General features: G+C 37.1%; 1 protein-coding gene across 3 annotated transcripts in view; it reads right to left on the reverse strand.

Annotated features, from left to right (window-relative positions):
• WDPCP (WD repeat containing planar cell polarity effector) overlaps window positions 1-27,745 on the reverse strand; it is a 148,265-nt gene that overhangs the window by 89,852 nt on the left and 30,668 nt on the right. For all 3 annotated transcript variants that reach the window (XM_027662995.1, XM_027662994.1, XM_027662997.1), the window contains exons 3-8: window positions 14,325-14,409; window positions 12,606-12,650; window positions 11,722-11,772; window positions 9,196-9,266; window positions 8,885-8,944; window positions 246-360 (exon numbers count right to left, since the gene is read on the reverse strand). In XM_027662995.1, the coding sequence (XP_027518796.1) occupies window positions 246-360; window positions 8,885-8,944; window positions 9,196-9,266; window positions 11,722-11,772; window positions 12,606-12,650; window positions 14,325-14,385 (403 nt within the window). In that variant the 5' untranslated portion in view covers window positions 14,386-14,409. The remainder of the gene's footprint in view (window positions 1-245; window positions 361-8,884; window positions 8,945-9,195; window positions 9,267-11,721; window positions 11,773-12,605; window positions 12,651-14,324; window positions 14,410-27,745) is intronic.

The raw sequence follows: 27,745 nt of genomic DNA on the forward strand, positions 1-27,745 counted from the left end.
GTGGTTACAATGTGCAAGAAACTGAATTTTAGAAACCCACGCAGCATTTGACAAGCCTGAAAACTTTGATGTTAAAAATTATTCTTAAAGTGTTCTTAGTCCTGAGGGTTGTAACTATGGCATTACATGCAATTACTTGTTGTGTTTGCAAGTCCCCAGTGGCAATAATTAGTCTACCTGTTGACATACTATTTCTCTACTCTATTGTTAATGTAGGCAATTGATTTGCACATGGGTGTAATTACCATCACTGATGGTGTCGGAGATGAGCTTCCCCACCAGGGTCCTGTCAATCACCACTTTCTCCAGCTGTGGCCCAGAAAGGCTTAGGGACACCAAGACACCTGAGTGAAAGAGGAGCTAAATCCAAAGAGTGAGAAAACAAGACATCAAAAATCATTAATAAAGTGAACGTTCCAAGGTACATATTATCCCCCGTCCATTAGGTAGTAACCTAATTTTCAAAATTGCAAAAATGAATTATCATTGACGTGAAGATGTCTTATAATGACTTTGAAAGCTCTTTCAACGAAAGAGAGAGATGTAATGCCACACTGAATTACATGGGTACGAGAGTTACAATTGCTGAACACTTGAAGAAGCAGCATGCTAAGTCCCCAAATATTACATAACATGTAGTGAATTAGTTTGTTAAAAATGGAGATCAAAATTCCGTCCTGAGTGAGGGAAGGAATGACACTGATCACTCTATCACCCATGGATCTGATCTTTTCTGTATAAAATAACTGCACAGCCTGCATGAAAAAATATATAAAGTAGAGTTTAATGTAATTTTGTATTAATATTACAGATTAAAATCAGCACCTTTTTGGTATCCTTGTTATTTCTGATCATTCATATACTGTTTAACTTAAATAATGATGCCCTACCACAGAGATAGCTGTGAGCTCCCAATAAATCCCATTCACTCCTCAACATAAGATTATAGATGTCTCTCTTAGAAAGAAAGAATTTAAGCTGTTGGACAGTATAGTCAGAGGGTTATTTCAGAGCTAATTGAATAATTCTGTGTAATTAATTTAAATTAAATGATACATATAATCTTGAAGACTAAGTCACAGTATTTATTAGGTCCTTCTGATGCCTTATCTTGTATGAGAGAGATAATTCTCAGTGGGAGGAGTTATGAAAAATGTTTATTTTTGCATAATAAAACCATTAGTTATTTTCTGAATGCAACTATTACAGCAAAGGAAATCAGAAAATAAAACCCATAAAAGAAATCCTCAGTGGAAAGACTGTTGCAGACAAGTCCAGAGGGCTCACCAAAGGCCAGGAATCTTGGACTCCAGCTCTTTCTTCTACCTAACAGCAGATTTTTAAAGAAACCTCTGTGCTTTTTAAAAAAATTAACTACTAGAGAAATACTTGATCTTGTAGGAGAATTTGGCAGGAAAAAAATCCCTTTTTGTTCTGTGCTGGAGATATGAGACAAATATGTTCGCAATAGAATTTTTAGAACTCTCTTGCGGTGAGATCCACTGGATTATATAATAAGTAAAAAGTATGAGGGACAGGAATGTCGTTATCTAATTGAGCTTGCCCCTTGTGCAATGCCCTGTTCCTGATAATTAAGTTACAGAAACTCTCAGTTATGCATATTTTGCTATATTGCTACAGCTCTGTGCTCTCCATATAGCACAGAACAGAACAAGTGTACTTAAATAAATTATCTTCTTGCCCTGACTAATATCTTTAACCAACATTTTTTGAAAAGAAACTCTAGTGATGTGTGAAATAGAAACAAAAAAATATGTGTGATGTGAAATGAATTTTAAGAACAAAATGATCAGCCTCCATCCTGCCAAAATCTAATCATGCATTCACTTGATAAATATATATAGTCAATGTTTCAATATTCTCTGTGATGACAGATGTCCTTTAAGGTTTTGTCCTAGTAAAAATGTTAGACACGGTTACACTCATGCAGCTTTTATTACAATCTTTCAAAACTTCAATTTGTCCTTATGTTGAAGTTAGAGTAGATAAAATCACAATTTATTTCCAATGTGGTAATGTGAAGTCCAGCAAGGTTTGACTACTGCTAGCTACAAATGTCCGAAAAACGCAGTTGAAAAAGTGAGGGCTGAAACCCAGAAGTTGCCTAACTGTGATGTAAGCAATGATCAAGAAAAATTATGTACTCTAGAAAGCTCAGTTCTAAGTAACTGAATGAATATTAGCCTGATAGAGAAGAGGAAAACACCCCAAAACTTTCAGCGTTATGTGCCAACAGAAGAGATGGTGCAATCATACAAATAAACTCTCCAATATGTTTATTCCACAACACCCTTGCTTGGGAGCTACGTCCTTCCCTCAGAAAGTGGGAAGCTCCCTGTTCTTGCAGGGAGCAAGGAAAACAAACTGGAGTTAACCTGGGAAAAAACCCACTGTGAATCAGAACTCTGTTTGTAGCCTCCAGGTTTACCTGACAGAGTAGGGAAACACACCATCCATCCAGGTAAAGAGGGGAGGCCAAACAGGAAAAAATGTGTTTTGATGGTTAAGGATCTTGACTGACTGCATTATGGAATGAGGCCACATGCTTGGCATTCTGCTGACACGTCCATCCACTATCCTGTGTACAGATGTGCTTGCAAACTCTTGGCCTGAGTGCATCAAGTAAGGTTAGCATTTTTAAACTCAGGGTGTAAATTCACTTTATTTCTATATATTAATTTCCTGGTAGCGGCATAGATCATACCTGTTACAGAGCTAGAATAAAAATTAATGAAAACTGCTCCAGTGTTTGATGACAAGACATTTATACAAACATAAGATATTGTGCTAATGGGTGTGCTTTGCTTTACATCTATGAAACTAGTCATTAAACCAATGCTATGGATTTTCAACATTGCATAGATCTCTATGCTATCAGTATGACATGATAGAAAGAAGGTAAAAATAGTGTAATTTTCATGGCTTTTACTGTTTTTCCCATTGCGTTCCCTCTTTCTTTTCATTTTACAATAAAACACTTTTTCCCATTACGCTCCTCAGAAGTTTGAGAAATCTGGGAAAAACTTAAATTTTACTTTAACAAATTTTTACTCTATTAACTTACCATGATTGGTAACACACCTTTGCTCCATAGGTTTAAGTTCATTCTTCTAGGAACTTCAGAGTCTAAATTTAAACAGTATATCAGAGCCCTTTCACCCTATATGGCCATTTACGGTTAGTCTTTAATCCATCTTCCTTTAAAAATGTTTTGGATTAGAACCAAGGATTTTTAAAAATTAGTTCCTAAAGTTTACCATGAAATACAAGCAGGTACTCAAATAGAGCAGGGCAGGGGTGGAGTCACCATCTCTGGAAGTATTAAAGACATGTAGAAGTGGCACTTAAGGACATGCTTTAGTGATGAACTCGGTGCTGTTGGGTTAACAGCTGGACTCGATCTTAGTGGTCCTTTCCACCCTAAATGATTCTATGATTCTAGACTATCTCTGGTCAAAAATATTCTGTAACAGAGAAAATTTTTATGTGCTCAAATTGAAAACATTATTTCAATTTGTTTCTCACAATGTAGTCTATGCAAAGATTGTTACATGATAACAAGGGTTAAGTGCTGGTACACATAAGCTTGCATAGTTACGCTCACATTTTGGTGGATGGGAGCAGTCCAATCATAAGTACAAATGAATATAAAGCAAATAGGGAAGATTGCAAACTTGGCTTGAACACAGATAAAAAGTGATTCAGCTCCAAAAAGTACTGCTCAAGGAATCTGCCCATCATTTCTCAGAAATAAAAGCGAATGTAAGAGGCTTTATTTACACCAGGCACTAAATCATTCCATCTAACAGATATTAAATTAGGGAAGGAAATTCACAATAATGAAACACATCATAAATTTTTCAGATTGAAGTACTGTGATGTGAAAAATAAAATCAGAAGAGTAATCTCTACAATTTAAACAGTCTCCAGGTGTTCCTAAACAAAATATGAAAACATGATTTCATAACTATTGGAAGAATAGGCAGAGCCTTTGTACTTGAATGTAGTTTGAGTGAAATGTTTAGGCATGTGGTCATTGTACATGCTGGGAAGGAAGGGTCACTTAATATCAGTATTACCAAGGATTGAATGTGAAGACTTTGATAGAAGGGATCATGTACTTTATGTGCCAAAAATTGTCCTCCAATGAGCAAGACAGACATAAGAAGGAGCTGAGGATACTCAGGGGAAGACTTAGCCCTTCCCTTCCCCAATAGCAACGTGGTCTAATATATATTTGAGTTAGTTTTTATTAAGCAAAGGACTTAAGTACTGGTTCATGACTTAGGGAGTTTAGTAGAACTTAAGCATGTACTTAAGTGGATTCCTTTACCCTCAGAAACCGTAGCTCTTGCCTCCTCATTCATGCATCTTAGCTGTTTATCAGCCCTTCTACCTAAAAAGATACCTGCAGAGCAAAGCCAGGATTTGCTTCTATCTGATTAAAATTGGAAGAGAAGGAAAAAACGCCTGTAAAAAATATTGCTGCAAACTGTTTTCTCTTACAGAGTCCAACTGACAAAGGAATATGCAAAAGGAGAAGAGAATTGCAAAGCATTTCTTGTTCAAGCAGGTTCCCAGGGTTTTTCCCCACCTCTTCATTCCAGATTGCTTTCTTAGCCACCCCACCATAATTACTGTGTTGCATGCCTTATTACAGATGAAGTTATTGTTGTTACACGTTACTGTTTCACAATAATCAATGCATTTGTACTTCTAACTCCAAATATCTAAAACCACACAAGACATTTATGGTTGTGATCAAAAGCAACCAAAAGAATTTAATATGAGGGCAGTGCTCCTCTCAGTAACTGGTGTTGGGTGCTAGCTGCTCATGTGTTCTAGCCAGAATGTCTTGATTTTGATATCAAATGTGCTGCTCTATGTCACCACATAGCTTGCTAAATCACTTTGCTTATGGGCATTGTAGGTGATAGAACAGGCCATGTCAGAAAACACTGCTGTGGATCTCAATTCAGAATCCAGTTCTAAGTATGCCAGTGATGGCAACAGAAAAACCATTTATATGCATATGTAAATTGCAACACAAGCACAATTAAATGAAATCAAAACAATTTAGCAAAGAATACATAAATCTTTTTCATTAGCAGGTAACAGATATGATTCATAGCTAGTGCTTGGCTCTCATACAATAAAATGTATAACAGTGTTGGCATGTGTTTAATTCAACACTGTAATGCAAATGTAAAACTAAAAAAAAGTTGGAAATCAAATGTTTTGGCTAGACTTCATTAATTTTTACTGCCTTATATTGTAAAACCAAACTGAACCAATGGCATAATTTCATAGGAAGATTTCATGATTTTGTGGCAAAACTTAAAAGCATTCCAAAGAATTAGAGAAGGAGACCAAGAAGAAGGGAAGCAGCCAGAGCTGAGTTGAGTAAACTCAACAATACTGATAAAATTAATTCCTTAGGTTATTACTCCTCAGGAGGGAAAGCTGAGGAGCACAGTGGCATCTTATTGTAAAGACTTCTTGTCTTTTTCCCATCATCCTTCTTCTATGGTCTATTTATTTTCCTTTGACATCAGCTAACTGAAGATTATAGGATTATTTCAGCAACTCAACACAGGTCATCAAAGTTGGGGGTCAGAAGTACCATACAGAAATGGTGTGGGTTCAGATCCTATTGGAACAGAGCTAAAGAGAAGACAGCCCTTTAGGACTCAACTAAGCTCTTTTAAATATGAGAGCAAGCTCCTTGACAAAAATCCCTGTACTGTCTAGGTTATGTTTACATGAACTGGCACATCATCCATTTCAGAAGCCCTAAGCAATACTAGAATGTGTACTTAGCACTGCAAAAATAAAGGTCAATGGATTTTTTTTTTTTGGCAACGGACAAGGAAGCAAATGTGAAACTTCTAGTGCACTGATTGTACCAAAAAAAAGTAATAGGAGAGATTTTGATGCATAAAATGAACAGAAAGGTAGAAAGCTGGGCCAACATTACGGTCATTCTAGGCTGACTCCTATAGAAAAGTCAACTTTGAGAAATATATTCATGTGATAGACATACGCATGAAGTCTAATTGGTCATTTGGTTAGTGTGACAGCACATTTATTTTTAGCAGATGCATATGTAAAATTATAGCCCCCAATTTTTGCCTGTGGGCTAGTTTTAAGATGGAAGTGCTGGAGGAAGCAGTGAGGGATTAGGAATATTGATGTTTAGGTTACAGAAGGCACACTAGCAGCAGTCCTATGGTTGTTTTTCACAAAATCTGAGGGAAATTCTACTACTCTTTTAAAGGATAGCCCTGTTATCATTGTATCACCCTTCAGATTTCTTTCCATTTGTTCTGTCTTGCTCAAGGTTCAGCAGCCACTGAGTTTTTGGATGGCACATTGTTATTACAATATAAAGAGTATTATTCCTGGTTCAGCTACAGATGTGGCAGATTCAAATACAAAGAACATTTATTGAAAAATATGATGGCTGTTGAGTTCAATACTTAAATTTCTATACATGAGTTTATTTGACAATGCATTTCTACTAAAACCAAAGAGCTAAAAAAAAAAAAGATACTGTAATTAAACCATATACTCAAATTTACCCCAAAACATCGAAATTATGACAATCAGGGTAATTCACTACATGCTCTTCATGCTGTTTGTTTGACACATTGCTTTCTATTACTCTTGAAAGTTAATGCAAACTGGACTAGCTCTGGTATCCATACAAAAGAGGCTGTGAATACAGTGGTGCTATGCCACAGATCCCACCATTATACGGTAAGCACTTTCTGCTGAAACACTTGATTAGTATTCTACATAGAATTAAAAAATAAACATACAACACCTTTTCCAGAGGTTTCAGAATATTTGCACCAAAAAGGGACAGTCCAATTATTGCTGTAAAATGCTCAAAGAGAGATGAGTAGCAGAAAAACAAACCATCTGACATCAAAATTGATAGAAGACAGCTTTTCTGTTCTAGACTCTTCCAAATGATTCATTTTTCTTTATTTTATTTTCATTCGTTGGAGGTCTTTTATTTTCAGGAAGACAGAAAGTGGAATAACACAATTGTTTCGGCAAAACATTCTAACCCCTGTTGGAGATTTCAATAATCAGTCACTATTATGTAAAAAGATAATTTGTTTTGTAATTGAGAAACCAAAAGGAGAATTTAAGGACAGAGAAATGACTGTGATTTTTATCTATAACTTTCACTCTGGCTATGTTATAACCTACACCATCACTTATACTCTGGCCATGAAAACCACCTACAGAAACCCCAAAAATACTCAACTAATTAAACTACTCCTTTACATTATTCAACCCAATATAGAGCTAGACCTAATATACTAAGATAAAAGCACCCATCTCTTTTCTTTCCCATCTTGTACAAGAAATAAGTAAAATTGTATTTGTCTCATTTATGTTGATGTAAGCTGAAATTACTTAGAGGATGCTAAGTCAAAAAATAAAAAAAGAAGGGTTTTATACAGAACTGACAGTCAACCAAAGGTGTTATATGATGAAAGCAGAATGATCACATTCTGGAAAGAAGTTCACTGTTCCAAAGTATGTGTTCATAAAGAATGAGGGTGGATGCAGATAGATGGGAGGAGAAGGAAAATGATAAAGGAAGAATGGACAGGGAAGGCAAATGAAGAGACAGCAAACTGGGAAGAAAATGAATACACTCACAGTTAATTGACTAGTATTTCTTAACTTAACTCCTTTCCTAATCAGAACAATAATAACAGGAAAAAATGAATCCTCTAAATTAGCATAAAATTAATATTTAAATAAGCTTTAGAAGATTAACATTCACAGATATATACATGTAATCTGTACACGAATGATAGACATTAACCAGGGGTAAGATCTGATAGGCAAATGTAGCTTAGACAATAATATTTTTATTATTGAGGTGAAAAGACTACAAACCATTTGGCATATCAAATATTTAAACATTTTGCTATTCCTAAAGACATTCCTGGAATTTTAGCTGTATAATGTTCAGATATTTAATATTCATTCTGTTGGCCCACATTTGGAGCTATTTGAATGACAAGAAAAAATTATGAGACTGAAAAAGCATAAAAGTTAGAAGATAAAATTTCTTTTTAGAAACAGTTATATTGACAAGTATTCCCCATGCCAAGCAGTTTCAGATATGATGCAATTCCTCATGAAGGCTGTATAAACATATAAAATTCATGACATATGTTTTTCAGAAGAAGCACATGTCATGTTCAGCTCTCCTACCTGTCCTACTGCTCTGTTGTAATGAGGATGTGAAAAGTATTTTCTTGTATACAATATGTGGAACTCATATAGCCAGAGAACATAGCTGTATGTGTGCCACATGTCACAATATCTCCTATTCCATAACTTGATTAATGATCTAGTTGGTTTAGAGTTACAGTTTCCCTCCCATATTACACAAGAATAAAGTAAAAGTGACAGACATGAAAATAATTAAGACATAAAAACATAATATAACACAGATTATATGTGTCATATTCCACAGACTTGTCTATATTTTAACTGGTCCCTCAGCCTGCTATTCTGAGGTACAGGATGTTTTCAGTTTCCCCAAACAATAAGAGTAATAATAACAATAACCACAACAACAGCAGCAATAATCATCCTCATCATCTCTCACAATCAGGGCCCTTTAATGTAATTTTTTGTGTTGATAAACCCCAGATTTTTATTTCAGGTATGTATTTTGAAATTTAAATAAACCCAATCTAGGTAATAAGGGCCCATATATTAAAAAAAGCCCAATGATTTTCGGTGTTAGTTAACATTTTAACACTACTGCTTCCATCACTGGATGGCTGTTTTGGCACCACTGACTGAACACTGCATAACACAATACCTGACAGGTATGTTTGTTCTTCCATTTGCTCAGCACACATGGAGTGTTTTGCATTAAGTCCTAGAGGGCAACAGAAAACAGAGAGTGGAGTTGGCAGCACACATTGTCACTATCGGTTAACAGACTTCTGATTTTTCAAGTTTACAGATGAGGCATTCCACACAAAGATGCAGCTGTTTTAGAACAGCCCACCAGACAAAAGCACATTTATCATCACTGGGAGAGTTGGATCTTTATGAAAACTAAAGCTGTTGAAAGAGGTCTAAAAACCGGATTAGATGTTGCTGTACTTGAAACCTTCTGAAACGTACCTCCACCTCCTTGAGTGCATCTCGCAGTTTGTCTGCTCTCTTGCTTTTCAGGATCCAAGGATAATCTCGGGCTGTCAAATAAAAGTTAAAAAAAAAACAACAAAAAGCAGAAGGTAGAGAAATGTGTATATATAGGTGACTGTATATATATATGTGTGTGTATGCATGTGTGGGAATGTGTACAAACATTTTAACGCATAATTTAAAAAGTTCTTCAAGTTGAGCTTCCTTTTCTGTGGAAACACAAAACTAAGATTCCTAGGAGTGACTTTAGGTGTAAAACTTACCCACCATTGGAAGAAAAAGGCTGTGGTGTCTATTGTCAAAGGATCTCCTTTTGGAAGGCTCAGTCATAGGAACAGTTGGCATGTTCTATCCACACTGACCATGACTTCCACACAGCAATTATGCATAAAGCTCTTAGGACCTTACCCAGCTTGCAATGAAAAAGTGTCTCCTGTTCAGTATGTTAACTCAGATTTAAGTTATCAAATCCTAAACAGATTCTATTTTTCTGAACTAACATTTCATTGCCTAGTTTCAAAAAGCAGGCACTAACATGTCTGCAAAATACATATGCATGAATATATGCATTATAGAAGTATTAAAAACAGGCAATTGTGAATGCCATAACTTACAGAGTATAGTTATTTATAGGATATGCTTTTGAAAATTTGGTCTGAAGAATCTGCCAAGTCAAGCAAAGAAGAAACTGCATGACTGCTGAAGTTCTTTAACAAATTTAATAATGTACAGCACACTATTGTGGAAATTCTGGCCTAATACATTAATTCTAGTGACCAGGAGGCAAAGCTTCCTCTGGAGTTGCCAGTAATTGGCTTGTTTCATGGCTGAGAATCAGGCTCTAATAACTTGTGAAATTTCTTCATTTAAAAGTGAGCAGTTCTCTGTTCATAAGTGTACAATAAAAACCATGAGAAACTAGAACACATTGTTTAAAATCTGTTCCTATTTAAAGGAAACCTGATGAAAAGTTTTGAGCTCCAGGCTGTCAGTTTGTATGCCAACTTCCAGACTGAATGACTTAGCAGTTATGCTTAAACCTCCCTGCAAAAAGGAGCTTACAATAGGAGTGCTATAGAGTGAAAAAAATGAAGGATTTCATATCTCAACAAAAGAGGACACCAGCATACAACTTCTCTTTGTGTTTTATTGGACTGAAGCCAGTGTTGGTGTAACTGTTATGATAATATTAATTAGGCATGCAAGATCACATTTTCAGTGGTTGCCTTCATAAATACTGGAATATTTATCCACATATGCAAAATGAGAAATTGCCTGTGCAGATACCAAACTATCTGTACAAATCAACAGCTGTGAATAAAGTTCCCCAGTGCTCCTTTTTCCAAAATGCACCATGCAGGCTTTGTGCCAAGGGCACCCCTGTATTCAGAGCAATGAAGTGTGGCAGCTTGTGCTCCTTTTGCCTGTCACATGTATAACACGTAACAGCCAGGGCTGGCCTGTAACGGGCCTGCTTCTCCTTTCAGACATGCAGTGCCTGTAAGGTAATGCTACACTGAGCACAAGGGATGTAAACCTATGATGCTCCTCCCTGTGTGCAACTCTTCCTCACCTCCCCACCTTTACAGAGCTGTGCTGATTCCCACTGACACACAACCCTCTGCAGTGGGTGTAGATCGACCACGTGGCTGCATGAGCCTGTGCACCCATCCCCAGCGGGGCTTCAACCTGCTCCAAACACACCTAATGGTGCTGCAAAGAACTAATCCTTCCAGAACACATTTTGCCTTCAAATGTGTGCACAATTCTGTGGAAATTTTCATTCTGGTAACAGCACAGATATTCCTTGGTGAAGTTGTCTAAAAAAATCAATTAGATTTTTCAGAGTTGTCACGTAATAATGTTTGAACATTAATGAATGCTCTGAGCAATAGTAACTATGCAGGAGTTGTAAAACTTGAGCTAAAGAAAAATTGTACTAAATATAAAAAAACTTTAACTGCCACAGTACTGCTGTGTGGTAGTATGAACTGAAATTGCTTTGAACCAGGTAATGCAGGAACAGTGTAAATGTTTAAAAGCTAAAAGCATTCTATGAAGGCAGCTGATTACTAATCTGGAATTTGATTTTGGCTGAAAGTACTTAAGTTATAATTTTCAGTTTTAAGGCAGCTGGTATTGCAACTCAAGAGCTGATTGGGAAAATGTTTATTGCTCATCTGCTAAGTAAAATTTCATAAGGAAAAATCTGGATTATTTTTGTGATTCTTTTTGACACTGGATTTGAGAAGCAATACATGCTACCATTCTTAGTGACAGAAAAAAAAACTAGATTGCAAATATACCAGGAAGGAATAATTACAAATTTTCAATTGTCTTGTGCTGTGTAGTTCTGTGACCATCTATCTGTGTAGTTCTGTGACGTGCAGAAAGTTACATTAGAAGCAGTCTGAGGTTATTTTAATGCTTTTCCAGGGACATCAGTAATCCAAATTAACAATTTGGCCTTACTGTAACAAGAAACTCAGAAAATATCCTTACATTCTGCTAGCTTTTGCTTCTCTTCTAAGTAACTGTGCTTCATCTGTGATGCTAAAGGAAAGAGGATGAAAAGAGGAATGATAATCCTTACAAGTGCTGTCAGCAAATATTAATATTAGAGGACGCACACAGTTTGATAAAACACAGAAATTTACCAGAAAAAATTAAGACAGCCCCAATGTTTTCACCTTGTAAGGGAGATACCTTAAATTCGCAGTGAAAGAAAGGCTTACAGAGCCCAGCAGGTGGGCTGGTGTTACTGAGCCCCCCAGTCTCATCAGATAGTGAAGGGAGCTGCAACTGAGCCCAGGACTGGCCTGAGTCCGTCTGTCTATCGGCAGAGCCACGCAGACAGCAGAGTGTGGACCACAGGGATGACTGTGCTACCCTGGACCCAAAGAGGGGATAATTCCAGCCCAACAGACCTTTGGGCCCTGTGGTGAAACTTGTAGGATTAACAGGATTAATCAGATAAGGAAAATGGATCGTTCTCTCTGAAATGGCCATTTCAGATAGCAGGCAGGGCGCCGAGGCCGGACTGGCACTGCGGCGCGTTCGAGATGCCCTCTGCTGGGGTCCCAGCATGTGCTGGGCTGAACAGAACGTAGAATATCTTAAAAAACATAAGAATTCAGAGTATAAGTTCCCACTGACGTTTCTAGTGGCATAAAGTGAATATTTTTCCAATTTTTTTTCTTCTCTGCTTTAAAAAGTATTCAAATACTCTGACATAAATTGGGAGAGTGTATCTTTTTCTGTGCTTCCTTACTCCATAGAAATAAAGAGACATATATCAACAAGAAATTCGAAGCTGCATTTTTGGTGTCAATCATTGAACATTTCAAGGTTTTGTTTAGTTTCACTTACGATTATTTATATTTTACCTGGTTCTTTCTTCTCAGAGTACTGGTGGATCCCAATGTCTTCATCTACACAAATAAATGTTAATATATTTCATTATGGGTGTGACACTAGAAACGGAACACAACTTAGCAAGCAAAGTTCAGCATCTCAGTTTTTGCCAGCTGAAACAGTGTCAGGTATTAAAATACAAGCAACACTGAAAAAAACTCCAGCATACAGCCTGAATACCATTAGGACTTCCAAGAACCAGCAGGCAAGGCATGAAAAAGGATGTGACAAATTTATTTGGAGCTGTCATTACCCTCACATACACTTTGATTCTCTTCCAGCTGCCAACATGCAAAAGTATTTTTACCACCTTCCTAATCAGCATATTTTGTGTTCTTTCACATGGAAAGGTAAGGATCACAGTGAAAAGTGTACCTTAGAATAACTTAAAATGTTTTCTAATGACTGACACAGCTTAGTTAAAGACAACAGTATTTTTAAGATTGATGAACTCTTAAAGCTGCTCTTTCAAAGGATCTAATATTCTTAATCTATAGGTAATATCGTCTACCTGGTTCCCATGGCAAAGAAATTTGGATGTTTCAGCTACACTGGGACTGCAACCACACCAGTCACTTCCTGATGTGGCTGACAGGTAAATAGTTGGGTGTGCCAAGGCAAGATGCACTGACCTAAAGGACAGTGTTACACTGCATCTTTTTTAAATAATTAGCTTGTCACTGCATCCATCTCCTTCTAAATTCAGACATGGATATACCATGGGGAGAAATTCTGTACATGGAGGAAGAAGGTAGGAAGGCACTGAAATGGCAGGCAGGTTTTAAACCAGGACAGCAGTCCCCCCTTCTGCCTCAGAATTTTGGAACAAGGTCTCTAGGCAACGAATAAATGGAAGCAAGAAGGTCAAAAGTGGAAAATAGGCACAGCAACACACTCTTTTAACTACAATAAATCACAACTGTGATTTATTTAAACCATCAGACTTCTACGAAATACAGCTTTTGACTTTTTGATGTTATTTGTTGTTACAGAACAGCTCTCACACAAAGATGGGATGTCAAAGGCATATTGAGTCAATATTTGAATAATAGTGTTCAACTGAATATCCACCAATTATTCAAAATAATATTTCAGCAAAAGTATTGTACACTACAATTGGCATGATGTGTTATAAATAATATTTTGATGTGGTCCACTTATAAATCAGTGGGGTTTTTTCAGTATTATATTTTAGCAATAGCAAGGCAAGACGAACGAAGGTAATTTCTACAAGGCTAGTAATTAGTCATGTGTCTCCTGGAACAATCAATTAATTAGATAAATATGTCCTTGCAAGTATAAAATTTCAAGTAATTACGCAAAATACCCAGAACATGCAATATTTTCTTATTTGCCCACTGAGTACAAATCACAGTGCCTCTGCAGATCACTCGACTATAGATCATTCACCCAAAATTACACTGAAGCTTACAATCAAGTAGACTATGGCTTCCTGAGAAGAGAAATGCATTCAATTAAATATAATCTCAACATTTTTTACTTGAAAGGATGCTCCAGTTCTGTGGCAAGATAAGCAAAGAAGCTGACCAAGTTCAAACACCATATTGCTGCCTAATTTTCTTTCCCTTAAGTATAAAAAAACATTTCATTTGAGTAGTCAGAATTTTACATTAGTTTAATATTCACCAACAAGCTTTGATGTTTTGTTTTAGTAACAGGTAAGAGCTCACCTCTAATACGTAAGTTGGTCTTCAAAGACCACAGAAACATCTCAGTCAGGAAGAAGGACATCTGGTGACATATGGGGCCTTAGCACTGGGAGAAGAAGGAGAGAAACCTCATGAGTCAGTTTATTACCCTCTACCACCAGTGAAACTGCAGGTATTTTGGAAACTAAGTGCTAGAACAACCTAGCACTGACAATATTTTGTTGTATGTAAGTTGTTGCTTTTGACCACAATAAAATGAATAATGCATGGGAAAGAATAGGATAAGAAATAGAATATGTCTATATACACATCATACACGGACACAAATCAACATTTCTTTAAATGTGCTGCTCTTACTAAAGTAAATAATTTTGTGCTTGATGTGTCTCATATACACATTATAATCTATTTTTACTGTATGGTTATTACCTTGACATACGCAAAAGTGAAACCACTCTTTAAATATCCGGTTTAGATAGGAAAACTTCACTGTCGGGCCAAATTTTTTAAACACTGTACATTGGGAAGTGTCAATATAGTCAAGAAACAGCTTTGAACACAACATCTACAGATATTAGTTACAGTGCCAAAACCAACAAATGATGTCTTCCTAAATAAAAGAAAAGCACCTAGAATAAATCAATTAGAACTGACAAAACAACAGATGTTAAGTATATAGAATATGAGTTGAAATATTATCTACACTGGCTACTTATTAAATGTTTGCTATGTTTTTTTAAACAGTCCATCTGAATATTCCCACCAGAGGATGTTTGTGTTTCAAAGGAGAATTGGGAATATTCCAAGACACAGTACCCAGTAGAATTCCCTGAGTGATTTTCTGCAGTGGGCCACCAGACGAATGACTCTCACTGCTTTCTCCAAACCCAAGGATCCACTGAAAGCTGGACTCAGCAGTGGTATTTATGCAATTTTACGACCACTGTTAATGTGGTACTACACTCGAACTTTTTTCTTTTTTGAAGTAGACTCTTAATTTGCTTTCCATGAGTGCCATTTAGACAGTGAATCAATTATGAGATGTTTGCAGAATTTCTATCACATAGAGTACCAGACCTCTGTGTCAAGAGTGCCATGAAGAAAAATACGTGCAAGAATCTCAGGTGGCATCAAGGAAGCTATCATGGTCCCAGCAGAGCTGGGAGACCTTGAGGCATTATCACTCAAGCTAATGTGTATGTTTTGAAGTACTGCCTAATCCACTGAAATAGCACCAAGTGGAAATAGCATTTTCTTTCCACTGATCCCCAAATGTACAAAAAGACTTGCTGACTTACTAAATCCCATAGTTCTATCAAAAAAAAAAAAAAAAGCAAGCTCACAACACAGATCTAGTAAATATACCTTCATCTTGAGTGAGAATAAGGTTTGGAAAAAAAATGCAAGGAGATTAGTAGCATGGTGGTCTGTTGAACACGGGAACCATTTTGGTATAAATATGGATGACAGCAGTCCATCTTTTTCCATATGGACTAAAGTAAAAGAAGACTGTACATTATAATTTTATCTATTTTCTCTTTTTTTTCCCTTACTTACTTTAGCAAGTGAAACAAAACTTGCATTCCCCAGGGCCCATAGATCCTAGATCAGAATCTCTCACTAATAGAAAGTCATCAAATTGAGTGACTTTCTCAAAATCCTACCATGGCTTGACTTAAAAAAACCCTCACACACCTTTGAGTGGCAGATGATCTGTTCAGCTGGAGAGAAGGCACATTGCCCAGAAGCAAGGTGGGGTGGGGTGACCCTGATGGGACACCATGTGCCCACCAAAGCCGCCCTCACTCCCCTGCTGAGGGGGACAGGAGAGAGAAAAATATAATGAAAGGCCTGTGGGTAAAGAAAAGGATGGGGAGAGATCACTGACTGACATGGGCAAAACAGACTTGACTTGAAGAAATCAGTTTATTACCAAACAAAACAGAGTAAGATAATGAGAAATAAAATCATATCTTAAGAACACCTTCTACCCACCTCTCTCTTCTTCCTGGGCTCAACTTTACTCTTGATTTCTGTACCTGTTCCCCCCAGTTAATGGGGGCTGCAGTCACTTCATCACACTTTGCCTCTGCCACCCCTTCTTCCTTGAGGAGAAGACTCTTCATACTCCTCCCCTGTTCCAGTGTGGGTCCCTTGCACAGGGTGCAGTCCTTCAGGAACAGACCGCTACAGAGTAGGTCCCTCATGGGAATATTCATATTCCCCCATAAGGAATAGGCTGCTCTAGTGTGGGGTCACAAGTCCTGTCAGCAAACCTTCTTGAGCATAGGCTGCTCTCTCCAGGGGACTACAGATCCTGCCAGGAGCCTGTTCCAGCATGGACTTTCTATTGGGCCACAGCCTCCTTAAGGCATTCCCCTGCTTTAATGTGGGGTCCTTCATGGACTGCAGGTGGATCTCTGGCCCTCTGTGGACCTCCACGGGCTGTAGGGACCCAGCTGCCTCATCATGGTCTGCACCAGAGGCTGTAGGGACAGCTCAGTGCCTGGAGCACCTCCTCCCCCTCCTTCTTCCCTGGCCTTGGTGTCCACAAGTTTGTTCCTCGCATATGTTCTCGCTCCTCTCTCTGTCCGTAATTTGCTCTTGCACTGTAACTTTTCCCCCTTCTTAAATACGTTATCCCAGAAGTGTTACTACCATCACTGATGGGCTCAGCCTTGGCCAGCAGTGGGTCTGTCCTGAAGCCGGCTGACATTGGCTCTGTTGGACATGGAAGCTTCCAGCAGCTTCACACAGAAGCCACCCATGTAGACCCTCCCCACTAAAATCTTGCTGCACAAACTCAAAACACAAGCTAAGACTAGAAGACTCTGGCATGACAGATAACATAAATTCCCCGAATTATTCCAAAGCTCTTGTATGCAGACTGCATGGGCATTTCCAGTTGTGTCCTCTCAAGCCTTCCCATAATACTGCCGTGTGCCTTCCCAACTGACAGATCAGAGACGACTTTCGAGTCCTTATTTTTTTCACTGTTAGACACATGGAAGGAACTTACCAAAAAAACAGAAGTAAGTTTTCAAGTGAGCACTAAACACCCAGTGTGCAAGACGAGTACTTTTCAAAAATTTGCCCTCCAAAATGTGGAAAAAAAAAAAAAGTTTGTAAGAAAATGTCAAAACTCAAAGACTTCTAAAGAACAGCCCTTCAGTTCCACACTGACAAAGCAAAATTCTCAATGTACCTAAAAAGGGAGAAGAGATTTTGTCAAAAAAAGTTTAGCTTTTTTCTGCTCCCTTTCCTTGGACTCTGAACACTCACTAATCAGCTAATTATTGGAATGCTTGTTACTGTTCTGCCAGTGAGAATGGACATCTGCCCAAAAATACTGCTCCAGTCTAACAAATTCTAATCTCAAATACCTTCTGATTAGTTATACTCTATAGGGGGAAAAAAAAAGAGAGAAAATTTGCTTCTGTGACAAAATATGGCATTGTAAAGTCTGAATATTTTGTTCAGAGGAATTATTCTTTCTTGTTCCTTTTGAAGGAATACATGCTAACTTTCAGAGTTATGCAACTACATCTCACCATTTCCCACATCATTATATTCCAGCACAATGGGGATGAGGATGATGACTACAAAGTGACCTTTCTGTATTTGAAAAGTGCCTCTCAGAATTTACAATGTTCCTTCAACTCCATGAGCTAGGCCCTGCTATTGCCAAGAGGTAGGTAAGAAAACATAAAAATTCCTCTCATTGAGTTTTAAGGACTCCATCCTTCCTTCTTTAAAACTGATTAGAATCAGGAAAAAAATGGGATGAAATAACTCTACTGTTAAGGTAAAACTGGAATTGAATTTACCAGCTGTTCTTTTTCTGGCTCACACAATACCGACTGTGTGCTTTCACAATATCACGAACAACAGGGATATTTTAGTGGTTGCAAAAGCTTACTGACAAATAGAGATGTTTTGCAATGGTCAGCCTGTGCCAGTGTCTGTGTTGATTGTTTCGTTCAAGAAAAAATCTTTAGTTTAGTAAATCATCCAGAAAATAACTGCCTGGTCCCTTTGAAACCTCAAGAAATGCCAAAATTGATATCAAGAGTCCTCTCTGACACCTCCAATAGAGATGCTGTCATGACAAACAACTATAAACTGTGCACTGCCTGAGTGATTTGGGGCAGTGATACTGCATTTCTTCTCTTTCCATAGTTACCTGGGAGAGTGGGGTGCTTGTGAAAGGCAATGCTCAGCTCCTGAGGTGAGTGCATCCCAAGAACATGACCTCTGAAAACATACTAGGAGCAATCTAAAGCTAGAGAAAAGGAGATACTGACTACAACAGACCACCTGAATTTTGTAGTTCATGTGCCAGAAGCATGGCTTGGTGTGACAATATTATCTGAAATGCCCCTCTAAGAGTAAACTGCAGGCTACAGGGCAGCATTTGATGACCTATTCCACTGAAGGTGGGCCAACGTGCTCCCAGAAACACAGTGTTCCCAGTGAAAGAGCAATAAATAAGGGCAATCTCCTCCAAAATATTGCTGTAGTTTGGGATACACTCCTAAGGAGTGAAATACAAAGTGAAAACAAGGTGAAATACAAAGCCAGTCAGAAAGCAGGTCCCTCTATGCTTTGGCAAAGTTACAGAACTGCTGCAATGGCAAGTGTACATATACTAGTAAAGATGCTTCAGATGTGGATTTGGGCAGATATTATAGAACAGAAGGCCCAAATAAAAGAAAATGCTGCAGGATCAATTTTCATTACTCACGCAGTATCAGAATTTCTTGGCAAATAATAAAATACCAGGAATTATTTTATAAGAATTGTCACAGAGCATCCTTTTGTGTTCTCCTATTCCATAAAATCACACAGTCATAGAACATCCTGAGTTGAAAGGGACCTGGAAGGATCATTGAAGTCCAACTTCTGGCCCTGCACAGGACCATTCCCAAGAATCACATCATTTGCCTGGGGTATTGTCTAAACACTCCTTGAACTCAGACAGGCTTGGTGATGTGACCACTGCTTTGGGGAGCCTGTTCCAGTGCCCAACCACTCTCTGGGTGAAAAACCTTTTCCTAATATCCAACCCAAACTTTCCCTGACATAACTTCAGGCCATTCCCTTGGATCCTGTCACTGGTCACCAGAGAGATCAGTGCCTGCCCCTCCTTTTCCCCTCTTGTTGTAACTGCAATGAGGTCTCCCCTCAGTCTCTTCTTCTCCAGGCTGAACAGACCAAGTGACCTCAGACGCTCCTCATAAGGTTTCCTCTCTAGGCCCTTCACCATCCTTGAGACCCTCCTCTGGACAGGTGAGGTCACCCCAGTGCAGAGCAGAGTAGGACAATCACCTCCCTTGACCAGCTGGTGATGCTTTGCCTGATGCCCCCCCGACACGGTTGGCCCTCCTGGCTGCCAGGGCATGACTGACTCATATTCAACTTGCCATCAACCAGGACCTCCTGGTCCCTTTTTGCAGTGCTGTTCTCCAGCAGTTCCCCAGTTTGTATGTACATCCAGGGTTGACCCGTACCAGGCACAGAATCCAGATTGCTTTTATTAAAAGAAAGTGTAACCTTATTTTCTGATAAGTAGAGGTTCTAATCTTCATTTTTTGCTTCCCAGTGGCAAAGTCTGAGATCAACAGAAACTTTACAAACAGCATCCAGTTCAGGGTCTCATTTACAGTGAGACTGTGGCTAAGCACAATGGTGAATTCTATTCTGTCATTCAAGATCAGATCAAAAATGCCGTGGCTATATAAAACAAAAGACTGACCTGATCAAATTTGAATCAAATGGGTTATTAATTCTTCTGTAATGGCAACTGCAAAATTGGCTTTGGTAGTCCTCATTCTTTCCACTGTGTTGGCTCCCCCATGCCTCTGCTTCCAGATCACCACTGCAGTTTGGCACCTTCCCCTTTATAAGCAGGCTTGGGTTCATCTTCTTTTTCCTCCCTTTTCTTAGATGCTCATCAAACTCAGAATCCTTCTCACCTTCTTTCTGAGCCTAGGCCTGCCCCTCCTCACAACTACTGGGACTGAAACTCCCCACCTGAGATCTTGGCTATCTTTAGTAGCATAGTGAGCTTTATTCTTATATTCATTTATTTCTCCTTTAAATCCCTTTTCCACTGAGAAAAGAAGTGTAGATTTTGTAGTATAAATGAAAATCAGATCCCCTGTCACTAAAACCAACCTCTGACTTTAAGAAATAGAAATACAGGTATGCTTCTATAAATCTATTCAGTGCATAATAATTCATATTATAATACTGGTGTATTTCCAACTAACACAAATAAAAAGTTGATCAATTATCATAAATTTGAACCTCTAGGCAAATATTTACTCTTGCTACTTTCTTCAGAATTTGATGACTCAGAATATTTTTGCCAAACACATGAATGAAGCAAATTCTTTTAATTATTCCAACTTCCCCAATCTAAATAGGAAAACTATTTTGTAGATGGGTGAACAACACACAAGAGCTGTATCGAAATACACAGTGAAACTTCTATTGTAAGAAAGGCCTAAGTATGGTTTGCAGAATAATCATGGAAAGGAAATACATTATCTGATAACTCAAGAATTCTGGCATGAAAATTATACATTGTAAATTTATTCCCATATGCTGTGAAGTTGTAACATGTTCCATTGAATTATTTTTTGTGAGGTTTGTTTTATTGTTTTGTGGGTCTGCAAATAATCCTCTTTTTTTTGGAATGACAATTGTATTTAATGAGTTTTCATACTTTAAGCTATTTACATATTTACTAATGAAATATACACATAACTCCTTAAGAACATTAAGACTATTTGTCACATAGTAAGAACATTGAAAATCTGTAAATGCTGTAAAACAGAACAAACATTTTATCTCCAGTTGATATCAACTAAGATTATTTCTTGCATAATTAATTGGCAAAAAAGCCACAAGGGCCATTATTCAGAATGGGAATTGTTGGATGAGACAGCTGTGCAGTTCATCCTCTGAGCTCTGAACTAAAAACTCTGTCTACTAGATAGAGTGTGCTGAAGTTCAAGGACACGTGCAGAAATATTACAGAATATTTATTTGGGGGAAACTTGTTGCCACCAAATTGCTTGTTCCTGTGTCAAAACTGAAGGGAAAGTTTTTGCCGAGTTGTCACCCAAGTAGGTGATGACAGGATCCGAAACTGCATTCTCCTGCCACACTACCATTGTTCTTACCTTCAGAAACACACTTCCAATAAACATTATTGGTGTTTCGAAAGACAGCTATTGATTAACTGAACAGATAATAAGATTAACAACGTTTAAGCAGAATTAATTTGAGGGAGGTAATGCCATTTGTCAAGAAGACACTTAAGTTTATGTACCAGCCACACCTCTGACAACACTGATGAGGCTAGGAACCATTCTCCAATTGCTACTGCAGGCAAGTATTACAATCTATAACAACTCTCAGACAGAGTGGGTGTGAAAAGTTAAGAAGGTCACAAAAAATAGATATAATTGACCTGCGTTTTTACTTCACAGAGTGAAAAGTTCATATACACATTTTGATAAAGACCCTGAAGGCCTTTATATAAACCAGATAGCAGATAAGTGATCCAAACTATAGATATCCAGTACTGACACATGACATAAGGCAATTACAGAAGTACTAAATGTCAAGCTGTTCTTCGACATTCTTTTAGATAGTGATTTCTGTTGTAAATAAACCAATTTTTCAATACTAAAGGTCAGTAGGTCATAAAATTAAGGTCGTAACAGTTATTTCTTACTGTCAGCCAAAGGAGAAGGAAACAAAATCTCTCTTTTTCAAGCTAAGCAGAAAGGAGGTGGAAGGACCTGCAAATAATCCAAGCACAGGAAAAGTCCTTGTTCTGCTGCCCTACCATTGTTGCGACTCCTGTTTGCAAGGAAGGAGATTTATATTGGTTAAACTCAGAACACCAGTTCACACTGGAAATTCATGGTATAAATGAGTGGGTTTACAGCAGTACTACTGACAGCAGATCTGAATTGTTTCTTTCTATTTATGCCTCTATGCATAGGTATCTTAGTTCATCAGCTGCCTTGCAGCATGGGCTGCTACTATTAAATAAACAGCGACCAGAACAACAGTTAAGTCCAAAGCAATGGGTTAGCCACAATTCAATCTGAAATTTAACTATACTTGCACCTAAGTAAATAAGATTCTTCTATATTTTTATGTAGTGCTTCAGATTTATCTATCACACAACTACCCAGATCTATACGGGTGTCACTTAATTTAAAGAGCAGCACTAAAAATACAGCATGAACATCTATTTAGTTTTCCATTTGTTTATGTGCTGTACCAACAAATTTCTCACTGAACTGTACAGCTCTTACCTTTAACATTTCATACACTTCATGTTCACCGAATGTGTATTTAAAGAATTTTCAAAAGAATGTTCATAAACACATTGATTTAATTAAAAAAATCTTGCAAATTTGCAAGCTGATTTTAAAAACAGAAATGTACTTCTGAGTATATGGTATGAGATGAATAAACTTATTAGAACAAACAGATTATTTTTAGATCTACAATATCTTTAAATGTATTTTTTGCATTCTTTCCTAGAATGTTCTGTTATTTAAAAAATTTTCCGAAGCTATTTTACATTGACCTAATTTGTTTAGATGCAGGCAATAAATTAGGCAAGCAACAAATTAAGCTTCACTAATGCTTGAAAATCACCTTTGAATAGCCTTTTGCAAGGCTCATTGAGATTCTGGTTTGAGAGCATTTATTTTTAATTTTTTTTTCAGCTATACTTGAATTCTAGTTAATCCAGTGAGACTTGTATCTTGGTTTTTTCGATGTAATAGTAAAAAAACTACAATGGCTGTGTGTCAGACTTCCTTTTAAGAAAGATTTGATTGCAAACACAAACAAAAAGCTTTTCTTCTTTTGTACTCCTTTATGATCTTCAAACAAGTTTCTATGAAAAGGACTAACATTTTTTCAATTTTAAGCCATACTCACCTTTGCAGTTAGGAAAGACAAAAAAAATGAAAATTTCACGTTACAATAATTAATTCCTGATTGTGATGTTACAGTATAGTTTATGTTGTGTTCTAATTATGCAGATATGCATTAGGGAAAACAACTTTGAAGGAAGAAACACATTTGTTTAAACATTTTCATAATTACATTTGAAACTGTTGAGCAGTGGGGTCATATACAAAGCCAAAATATACACAGATTTTTATATTGAACTACAAACTGCTCTACTACTCTTAAGAAAACCATGAGAGTGAAATACTTGTTCTATAAGTACAGCTAGTTTCAGAAATCTGCCTTATTAAAAATGCAAACAAAATAGGTCCAAAATGGTCAAAAGCTCAGATCAGCTTCATCCTACTTCTTATATGAGCAAAGACCATCTGTCAGTAAGATCTCTGCAATTGTCTTTGACCAGTATTTAAAACAGTTTTGGTCTCAAACCTGTCCTACAACAGAACAACAACAGATTTACTAACTTCCAGCACTACTGCTATACATTTGAGTACCTACAGTAAAGAGAAATTGTTTTAGGATCTGCAAGAAGTCACATAGATAATGGATAGCATCCAACACTTCTTAAGGAAAACTTTTGCTAACAATACTATCACCACTGGATAAAGACTGCTAGGTGCCACTTTATGATTAGCTTCATCTGTCTGAAAAAGTGGAATATTACAGCATCTTTATTTGATATACTAGATATTGATACTGATGAAGAAGTAATTGCATCCACCAACCCCAGTTTCATGTATGCTCTATCTTCTGGTTGGCATGAATGAGTAGTCCTTAGCTTCTGTAAAATAATGCAGTGGTGGGATTTATATGTATTATGTATTAAACGAAAACTGAAATGAAAATGGACTTTTAGACAACTCCTAATACTCAGAAACAACCAGGTAGCTTGCAGCATCTTCCCAACATGTAGCCAAACTACGGAGAGAAATGTGAATTGGTTCTCCATAGAAATGGCCATCTTTTTTTTTTTTTTTTTTTAGATAATACTGGTGATATGTTCTCTGGCTTCAGGCTTACTGTCTTACTTGTCCAGTTGAATATTGAGGGCGTTTTTCTAGTGGATAGATTTGAAAGAGCCAAGACTCACTCAATCAAAATATGTGTATTCTTACTATCTTTAGCCACAGTTAGCCTGTCCAGTATATTTGTTCATCTACCCTTTCTTTTCATATCTATGCTTATTAGCTCTACTTCCATCATTAAGCAATGGATTTACGGCACTTACTGGAAAAAAAATAATACAAATCAGCTCTTGCTAATACAAGAAATACTTACTGAAAGAATTGATCCTGTTAAAATTATGAAGTATAATAAGAGAAGGTGTAATTAGTTTACTAAAGTATATGATTAGGTAGACCTGGTTCTACTTTTATAACACCAGTTGTGAACTCAACCAATGATTTACAACAGTTACTCAAATATGCTACCAGCAGAAAAATCCATCTAGCTAAGTTTCTAAGAGTTTATAACTTAAAATTGGATCCTGTTATCATTCAGCTCAGAGGAAAAACTACTACTGGGTCAATTGGTCCAAGCTCTGAGAGAGTAGAGTGTGTACACCAATATTTCGCTCCAAATTATAATACTATTATGATTGGCATGAGACTAATGCCAAACACACTTATCAGATTAGGGTTAAAGTTTGCTGGGCAAACATTATAAACTGTTGCATTACAGATCTCCTTAGTACCTGGTTATATTGTTTTCATAGGTCTGATCTAAAAATCTCCTTGAAAACCTATGAACAAGTACTTTCAAAATGACATGACATAACCTTCAATGCCTAATACCTTCATAGCACTCACATGCTTCCAGTTACCTGTGCATTCATTCAGAAGGTCCAAATTTTATAGAGAAAGAACAGAATATCCAATATCAAATCATTCACAATATCCAATTATTCAGTCCACACCAAAGAAAGATGTTTTACTTTTGCTTAGATTCTGCTCTCAAATTAGAAAACAAATTACTTGAATCTGAACCAAGCACTAAAGAAAAAATGTACACCTTTTAACAGCTAAAAGAAACACAAACAAATTAGTATCGTATAAAATCTTAGAAGAATTAGAATTAAATTATTTATACAACAATGGATGTCGGCTTCACAAAGCACACCCACTGATGCTGAAATTTATACTACTTAAATATAGATGCAAATACTCAATTACCAAGTTGATAGTGAATATGACATTAGGAAGATTCACTGATTTTAATTCCACCTGTTCTTGCAATGTAAGAACTGTCCTTTGAGAAGAAAGGTCCTCACAATCTCAGAAAAGATATCCAAGTGCTATATAACCAGAGACACAGTACCAGTAGCCCTTCATATAAATATACTACTATAAGCATTATCAATGTATACTGGTGCAATAAAGATGTGGACACTTATGCCTGAAGGGACATTTTGCTACCCCTTTTAAGGCTTAGAAGGCTATATAGCTTCTTAAGAAGCTCCTGAAGAAGACTTTGATCCCTTTCCTTTCCGAGCTCTGTGCCAGTTCCTCCAGCTGTCAAGCCACACTTTACTAGAGAAGGTCTTTGGAAGTTTGGGCAGCTTTCAAAAGCAGTTGGAAATCAGAAATCCTTAACTCGAATTTGAAAATTAGTGCAAAGATGTATCAACTTCTCTGGGAGGAATATTTTCAGAATCACTATCTCCATGGGCTGGATTTAACAAAGACTTGCAGGTGGCAGATTTCTTTGCTGCGTGCTCGTGATCATTCCTGGGCATGGAACTGAGATGTACTGCTTTGTACTATGTTCCATTTGTGAAATGTAATGTCTTTTATTCAGTCTTAGGAACTGATTCCATAACAGCAGAATTTTCTCTTAAAAATCTTTCTATTTCCATTCTCCTTCGCTCACCTTGCCCCAGTGTCCCAGGTCAGAAGTGCAGGCCTTTAATTTGTATTCCTAGGACAAATGTTCTAGGAATACAAATACAAAACCTGTTCCCTACTCTGCTGCCTGCAAATCCCTATTGCAAAGACATAGCACTTTTAAGTTTGCTACTGAATGAAGAATCATGATTTTAGAGAAAAAAACCCCAACTTTATTGTACTCGGAGTTTTATTTTTAAATCTTTACTAGCAATGGCAGAAATTTGCAAACTGCATCTATTTTACTATTCTTGCTGCAAATACATGAACTGGGGTTATAATGAATGAATCTATTTCTAAACAAGACAGGAATATTGCAGCAAGTGCTATAAAATACAGAAGCTTATCTCTGCCATTAACTAGGTAAGAGACCAGCCCATTTTTCACTGGCATGGGGTGCGTGTATATTTTCTTTTGGTTTTACAGTAACAATTATGAAATGTAATAATTTTGCTGCTTGGAATCATTCCACCTTCTCTCAATCCTCTTTAGTTATCTGCATCTTAACCCTCTGAATTCCAAGAATAGGAATGTAAATTAAAGAGGAAGTTAGGTAATTCTAGGAAACATAAAATGATTCCTCGTTAAATCTAGAAATACTTAGTGTTAAGTAAGTTGGGGTTTAAGGAAAGAGAGCTCCTTGGTGCAGAAGCACCCTCTAATGGTTGGCTCCTGACTGCTCTGAATAACAACTGGAAAAGCAATTTAATAGCTCCCTTAAAAAGCAAGGGAAACTGCTAAGATACAAAAAAAAAAAAAAGAAATGTGAATATACATATGCACACACACATATCCATATTTCACATACATTCTCTGTTGTATATCCCCAACACAGAAAAGGAGCACCATGAATCCGATAAACTTTTTTAATTAGAGCCTGTATTTCCTTTTAAAACAATATTCTCAATTTAGCAGATGAAATAGCTTTTTATGTTTTCCCAGGTTCCAACCATTCTTCAAAATTTCAAGATAAACAGAAACTGAATTTCCTCTCTTATCTCAATTAACTTTCACAAAAGAAAACTAGTCGAAAAAGGCTTTAAGAAAAATGCTATATTAAGTCCAAATCTTACAATAATTTAGGTTGGAAGGAATGTGGAAGTCATTGGGTCCAATCCCCTGCTTAAGTTGGCCAGTTCTGAAGTTACATCCCAACAGTAAAATATATTAGGAAAAATAAATTCCTTTTGGTGCCTAAACTGTACTGGAAACGTAAACCATTTCTGCTGTCAAAATATATGCCTTAATAGTTTTTTTTCCCCCTTCTATTCTGTGGTTTTGTAGATTTTTTTTTCCTGAAAATATCCAAAATTTGCTCATATAACTGCATTATTTTACCTCCACATTAAAATGTGTACTTAGCGTACAGTCCTTTATTATTAACTCTTAAGTATAATATCTCAGTGTTCATACAAAGCCAGTGGCAGATAGAGCAGTTAATAACATGAAAGTAATGAGGCTAACCGACCAACTTGCTTCTCAACATCACTTTTCAAATCTCTTTGGGCTAAATTTTCAGTGTGGGGAATTAGCCATAGAAATCCCATTAAC

This window comes from Corapipo altera, unplaced genomic scaffold (assembly GCF_003945725.1).
Source record: "Corapipo altera isolate COAL_440 unplaced genomic scaffold, ASM394572v1 94, whole genome shotgun sequence".
Lineage (NCBI taxonomy): Eukaryota > Metazoa > Chordata > Aves > Passeriformes > Pipridae > Corapipo > Corapipo altera.